The sequence below is a fragment of the Paramisgurnus dabryanus genome, chromosome 3 (assembly GCF_030506205.2).
Source record: "Paramisgurnus dabryanus chromosome 3, PD_genome_1.1, whole genome shotgun sequence".
Classification (NCBI taxonomy): Eukaryota; Metazoa; Chordata; class Actinopteri; order Cypriniformes; family Cobitidae; genus Paramisgurnus; species Paramisgurnus dabryanus.
The window spans coordinates 23399102-23406589 of NC_133339.1; the positions used below are offsets into that span (position 1 = coordinate 23399102).

The 7488-nt window shown below is 36.0% G+C and overlaps 1 protein-coding gene across 6 annotated transcripts in view; it reads left to right on the top strand.

Annotated features, from left to right (window-relative positions):
• Nucleotides 1–7049, top strand: part of atp6v0a1a (ATPase H+ transporting V0 subunit a1a) — a 29037-nt gene extending 21988 nt beyond the window's left edge. For 4 of the 6 annotated variants that reach the window (XM_065273130.2, XM_065273134.2, XM_073813911.1 and 1 more), the window contains 4 exons: nucleotides 4501–4518; nucleotides 4917–5034; nucleotides 5159–5330; nucleotides 5740–7049. In XM_065273130.2, the coding sequence (XP_065129202.2) occupies nucleotides 4501–4518; nucleotides 4917–5034; nucleotides 5159–5330; nucleotides 5740–5833 (402 nt within the window). In that variant the 3' untranslated portion in view covers nucleotides 5834–7049. The remainder of the gene's footprint in view (nucleotides 1–4500; nucleotides 4519–4916; nucleotides 5035–5158; nucleotides 5331–5739) is intronic. The other 2 variants (XM_065273133.2, XM_065273135.2) reach the window with 1 other exon arrangement.
• The last annotated feature ends 439 nt before the right edge of the window (nucleotides 7050–7488 follow it).

A 7488-nucleotide genomic window follows, 5' to 3' on the forward strand; every position in this document is an offset into this window, starting at 1 on the left:
TATTGCTTAGTTGATCTGTCACGTGTGCAGCTCGGACATTCATGTAACCCTGCTGCTCGCATCAAAAGGTTTTTACGGAGGCAGATGAAGGTGAGTGGTCGCGCAACTGACGTCTTCATCTTTTTAATTGCGCTCACACCACAGCCTTCCGCGCCTGAGCCCAAGTGAACCGCCCTCCGGCCCACCTCTGCAACCTGGCCGCGGCGCGATTAACCAATCCGCGCTCGGGCGCGGAACAGAGCGATCACACTAGTCAAACAAACCAGGCTTTGGGGGTCAAACGCACCCGAGTGCGGTTTGGTTTGGATAGTGTGAGTGCCCTCTTATTCCTGTCTCCTCTATAGAAATAAGAACTTGTGTCGTATAGCTCCGGGTGACTGCTTACGGACAATATCAAGCGTTGGTTGAATGAGTGACTTCGGGCAGGGCTGCCACCACAGCACCAAGCAGGCTCCTGATTGGTTAACGCGGCGCAAAATTCCGCCAAAGTTCAAATTTTTTAACTCGGGCGTCAGCCGCAAATTTGCGTGAACCGCAAAATGCACAAAAAGCACAATTCGGGCGTACCGCACACAACGCTCAATTCACGCGAGCTTCACGCGCGAAAGAAGCGGAAACGCGTCTTCCGCGTCGCTCCGAACGCCTTTTTCCGCGCCGCGGGACCTCCTGACACGCGTCAACGCGTCTTCAGTTTTACAATTCACTTAACAATTGAAATCACTCGCGTTTCACGCCTCTACCGCGGTTGGTGTAAACGCAGCATAATACATAATTAAAGTCCCTGTAAAGTAAAATATTACATGTGTTCTGAATTTGTAACACCACAGAAAAATGTGTTGCTATAATTAAACACCCAACCAAATTTGAATGATGGAAAAACACCAAATAAATAAGTTATCAAAATCTTGGAAAGAAGGCATCATTTTCTGCTATTAAGCAGTGGAGACGTGTCCGCTGTCTCGCTGAAACCCCGCCCACTCGCACCCCAGAAAGCTGACATCTCTCTTAACCTTTAAATACAACTACAACATGAATGGATGCTCACTATTGTGTTAGGGGCCATGCGCCGGGGCTCAAGTGCGTTTTAGGCCCACATAAAAAAAAACTGAACTCAGAAATTGTTAAAACTGTTTAACAATCTAACTCTGCAATTCAGTACTACATAGTTTACATTATTTGTGGCATGTTTCAGCAATTAATTTTTAACATTTATAATTTGTTTAGAAGCAATTTTCAAGATGGACTTTACAGGGACTTTAAATACATTTTTAAATGCAAATTTTTTGTGTAACCCTAGATTTTTTTATACAGCGCTCAATGGTTTATTATGTTACTTAGAAAAAAAAAATTTGTATCCATATTTATACCATAATTAATTTAGAATCTAAATCACACATGCCTACACCCAAGATACTTCTTTATGGCATTACATTGTGCAGTCTCACAATAGTCTGTTTATATAGAGAATGACTCCTTTTGACCAGACTGCTGGATGCATGTTTGTATGTTTATTTCCATATGTGTTTATCAGAATAACCCAAAGTTTTATAAGCATAATTTAAGTGGATTACTTTGGTATGGTTTACGAGCAAATTGCTACCACCCACTTGGTATCAAACTCCACATGGGTGCCAAAAACAGCCACAGTTGGCAGTGGGGTCGTCAGTGGGCATTCCGTTCTGTGACTCACTGCATCTGTGATCTACATACCAATGCTCAACTGGGTCAGTCCCTTTAAAAAGTGCCATCTCTGTGCCCCCACCGCCTACGTATCCCATAACAACCTCCCTCAAAACACTAAACAAACCCCCTCCCCACTTTGCTAAGTGAGAGTCTTTTTAAACAAGGGTTATGAGAGATTATATATATTATGGCATTTATAAGCATTGCTTATCTTATTTAGATTTTCAGTGGTCCCAAAAAGTGTTTGTTCACTTAGGTCACAATTAAAAATAGATGACTTTTCAAACTAAGTCACTGAATAATTGAGATGAATCGTGAATCATCAGATCGTTACTCCGTGAATGAAAATTGAATCATGACATGCCTAAAGATTCCTTATTAAAGGAAAACACCACCATTTTCAATATTTTACTATGTTTTACCTCAGCTTAGATTAATTAATACATACCTATCTTTTTTCAATGCGTGCACTTTTAATCTTTGTACAGCACTTCTTGAATGTGTTAGCAGTTAGCCTAGCCCCATTCATTCCTATGGCTCCAAACAAAAGTTTTATTTTGTGCCACCATACTTACTCTTGTAACTACTTATGTAACAGTCTTTAAATAGAGAAAAAATTGAACTGTTTGGCGGCTTCTAAATTCATCCCTGTTTGGAGCCATAGGAATTAATGGGGCTAGGCTAAATGCTAACACATTCACAACGCACTGTACAAAGATTAAGTGCATGCATTGATTAAAGATAGGGATGTATTCATTCGTCTAAGTTCCGGTAAGAACATAGTCAAATATTGAAAAACTATGGTGGTTACCTTTAATGATAGACATGAGATATAATTAGATATAATTATAACTAGATTAATCTGGGCATAGATTAATCTAGATTAATCTCATACAAAATAAAAGCATATTTTGCATAATATATGAGTTTGTGATGTGTGTAAATATTATGTATATTTAAACACACACACATACATATATATACATTTAAGAAATGTTTTATTTAAATATATTTTTTTTATTTATATATAATTTAGAATATATAAAAATATAAATAAATATATATACACATTTAAATGTTTCTTAAAATACATACATGAATGTGTGTGTATTTATACATACAAAATTATTACACATTACAACAAACTCATATGTTATGCAAAAAAATACTTTTATTTTGTATGAGATTAATCTAGATTAATCTATGCCCAGCTCTAGATATAATGCATATTGATATTTTGTTTAAGGTAGACAAGCGAGAGAAAATACTTTGTTCAAATGTTTTCTCTTCATTTTGAACAGCATATTTATAGTTCTATAATTTTTAAACATGGAATATATGAAGAGTTTGGTTCCAAAACGCAATAAATCCATTTTGACAAATTTCGGTAAAAACGTGTTTTCTATACCAAGAAAGTGACAAGATGAAAACCACTATTTTCTGTTGCAAACTTTCACATAGCATCTTTAGGTTATAAAAACATAAAAAATTCAAATCCGTAACTTGATTTTCAAAGATTTATTATAAAAACAAATTATTTTTTCCACAAAATGCAATAAATCCATGACACTTTTTTTCAAAATTCTATGAATCTATTCAATCAATGTATAAATGTGCATTCATTTTTGCCATTTTAAATTCATTAAGTTGAACAGTTGTACTCAATGATGTAAAAAATAAACATTAATGGCATTAATCAAAACACTTACTTTGTCATAATAGGAACACTGTCATTGCTGCGGTTATACTTGACGTCATCACTTAACATTTTTTCACAGCGATCAGCTGTGATTCTCGTTGACTTTGAGTAAAATTATGGAAAGTTTTTCATAAGATCCCATGGGGTCAATGTGTTAGCACGAGAGAAGCTAGATGCTGTCGGGAGAACAAGCGATCGTCTCCCGAGTGCCTCTCGCGTAAATTATTAGATGTTGATGGCTTACATTTCTTTCCCGTCACAGAAAGCCACCACAGGTTTATAAATGCTATTAAAGTATTATTTCGTTTTTGTTTGTTTGTTGATCACGAAGTATAAAGTAGATGAGGAAAACTAGGACTCCGTGTACTCAACGCGCCACCATTGTTTGTTTACATTGCGTGGAATGGTGCGCTGTAATTTGTGGACGGATTTATTGCATTCTGTAGAAAAGGAGGAGTGGCGTTTATTGCGTTTTGGGAAAAAAGGGAGAAAAGATGACAGAATAACAAAGCGGATATTGGATTTTGCGTAAAATTAAGAATTTAATTTTAAATACTGACCTGATACAATACTGATTTTGGCAGTAACTCATTTTTTTCAAAAATGGCCTTTATTGCGTTTTGGAACCAAACTCTTCATATGTGACCCAGTCTGTGAAAACCAAGCATAAGTCATTTTTTGTGATTTACTGTTATTACATAAAATCATACTACATAATGTACATTCTGTAATATTTTAATCTTGATATCTTAAATATTGACTGAGTAAGGTCATGTCAAAGATTGAAATCAATGTAATGTAATGCCCCAAATCTCATCATTAGATTAAGACTCTAGCCTGGATTTCACAGACAAGCTTGTATGTACAATATTTTCCTTGAAATTGAATGCTTGCATTATCTTCCTGAAAAATGTTGTTAGAATGTTATCAAAAATGACATTGATAAGTGCACGACTGTTTTGGGCCACTATCGCGCTGGTTGTCAGGTCTTTGTATTTTCTGTGAACTTTACTGTTTTTTCTCCCCACTTTCTCTAAAACAGATTCTAACACTGTCATTAACCCTATTTTAACCCTATATGTGTGTCTGTCTGTGCATGTGTCCGATTCCCTTCAAAGCAATCCGAAGAGGAAGTGGTAAGAAGTTTCTTGCTCTGTTTGGTGTCATTTCTAGATTGTGTGTATGTACATGTTCTGTTGTGTTTGTGTGTTAACGTGGATGTGTTAGTTAGTCTCTCTTAGTGGGTGTTTGGTGAAGGTTCTCATCTCTATGAAATGTTCCTTAGATCCCAATCTAGACTGTAATTTTTAAAACTGGGAAGATCCAACAAGCCATAATGAAGCGTGATTCTGATATATCGCACCAAATGATGTGTTCTTGTATCGGCTGATAATCAGTTTGTTATTTGGCCTGTGAGATTCAGGGCCGCTATAATTATGCTGTTATTGAGCTAGGAGTGGGATTTGTTTTTTTTTCTGATTAAAGTCTGATTCATTCGTATGAACGACTTGTTTTGCACTGTCTTTCTCTTCAGTTTAATTTTGCAGATGAAGCGGTGCATCAAGCCATTCACACTATTGAATTCTGCCTGGGCTGTATTTCAAACACTGCATCTTATCTACGGCTCTGGGCGCTGAGTCTGGCCCACGCCCGTAAGTAACACACACACGTTTGCTGATTCCACCAATATAATATTTAAATGTGGCTGTGCGTGTTTGTGTAGATGTAAATTTGCACAGTAATATTTGTACAGTAATCATTTGTCTTTTGTTTCAGAGCTCTCTGAGGTCTTGTGGTCCATGGTGATGCACATCGGCTTGTCCTCTGGGAATTTTGCCGGATTCATTGTTCTGTCGTTCATCTTTGCCGCTTTTGCTTCACTGACCGTGTTTATTCTGTTGATTATGGAAGGATTGTCGGCCTTCTTACACGCTCTTAGATTGCACTGGTAAATCTCACCTTTTGTTACTGTATTGTAGGTAACTACTAGTAAAAGACAAGCGACTCTTTGTCTCCCCCTACCAGTGGCCACACACACACACACTGCAGCTACAAAGACAAAATGCAATGATCAAGTTTGTGGCTTTAATTTTTAACGTGTCGAGTCACTAATTTGTTATACAAATTAAATCTATACCTTGAGTGCAGTTCTTTTAAATTCATATCTTCATAATTATAATAAATATGACCACAGAATTTTCCTTTAAATCCATTTTGCTGTGTGCATGTGGCCACTAGTAAATATTGACGTGAGCTACAGTGTCACTGAAAATATGAATGTGGCTGTTTTATTTGTAGATACAATTTTCTTTCATATATGCTTTTAGTCGCTGACCCCTTCTGTTTTATTTCTGTAGGGTGGAGTTCCAGAATAAGTTTTACACTGGACAGGGTTTCATGTTTATGCCCTTCACTTTTGACAACATACTGGAGGGCAAGTTTGATGACTAAATCACACCCACTTTCTCTTCGAGCTTCAACACCTCCAAACTAACAGAGCCGATCGAAATAAAAGCCAGATTTTATCATTACTGTGAAGGCTCAAAATTTCTCAGGTGTTTTACATCAGGATGTAAATGGAATAATTTACAGGTAAACTACATTTGAATGATAGAAGCTGAGTTAGGATTGCAGAGCATATTTGTATAACTTTATAACACATGATTTCATAACTCCCAAGTTCCTTCATATATGCTCCTCGACAGAATATATGTTTTTGCATAAATTATAATGATGCAGATCTATGTAATGCTTCAGAAATATTTGTACATTTGCTTAAATAATATAATGACATTATAGCATTATCCACATTTCCTTTCCATCACAGCATCAGTGATGTATGTGTCTGTTTCTGATTGCGTTTTTCCCAGTCTCTTAAGTTATTAGTGTTTTGTTTTTTATACATATTTTATCCTTTATGTTGTACCTGAACACATCCTAACAACAGATTGTACACTCTAAAAAAATGCTGGGTTATTATTAACCCAGCGTTGGGTCAAAAAGGGACGTGCCGGCCCCCTATGTTATAATTTAACTCAAGCTGAGTTGTTTCAACCCAAAATGCTGCCCATTGTTAGGTCAAATATAAATATATTCTGGTTTAATATAATACAACAGTTAACCTTTTTCACCCAATGCTGGCTTGAAAATAACCCAGCCTTTTTAAAAGTGTATTGCCACTTAAATCAAGCACTTTTTGAGTTCCTGTCATACACAGTTGATTATGACATCATCTCGCATATCCTAACAAACAATCCAGATAATCTTAACAAATGAACCTGATTTACCACAGATATCTCATTTCGCATCATTTCTCGCAAACCATCACACACAAAAATCTTGCTGTAAGTTTAAGTTAATGTTGAATTGTATTCTTGTTAGTTTCTGTATTTTTCAATTGCCTTTGGACAACAGTCTAAATTCATCTTTATATTAATCCGTTCACTGTAGTGTTAAGTTTTGTGTTTGTTTGTTTAGTTGTTGCCTGTAAATGAGTTTACAACATGCACTGGCTCCTAAAGATGTGTTGATGTGCTAGATATCAAATGTGGTCCACTTTGATAAATTTATCAAGTTGAAACTGTACCAAGTAGAATCAGTCAGTGAAGCTAAACGATTGTCTGTTTTGTTTGTGAATAAAGAGAAAGTGGTGGGTCTGAACATGTGATTTTGTTGTCTTGTTTTTAAATGTATAAAAACAGCAATTATAATCATAACTGGAGTTTGGGGGGGGCAGGGGGACACAGCCCCCCTTAGTCCTGAGCCAATTACGTTTATGTCTGAGGTATTAATGAAATAAGAATTAATATTTTATTTGTCTAATCTTGATATTTTAATAGGTAGATTAACTTTAGGCTAAAATAGTTTTATTTATATAACATATAAATATATATTTTTTTAAATATTTAAAGCACAACTAGGGTCCAATTCACGATTTTACGTTTCCTTTGGTATGTAAGTGTGTATTATTAGTACATGTTAACGATATGCAAAAGGTACAAACCCCAAAGTAAACGATGACGTGAGTTATCATTTCCAAAGTAAATCTCTTTTCTTGGACTACAACAAACACACAGATTGTAGGGAATAGTTTACTTCCTGAGCCT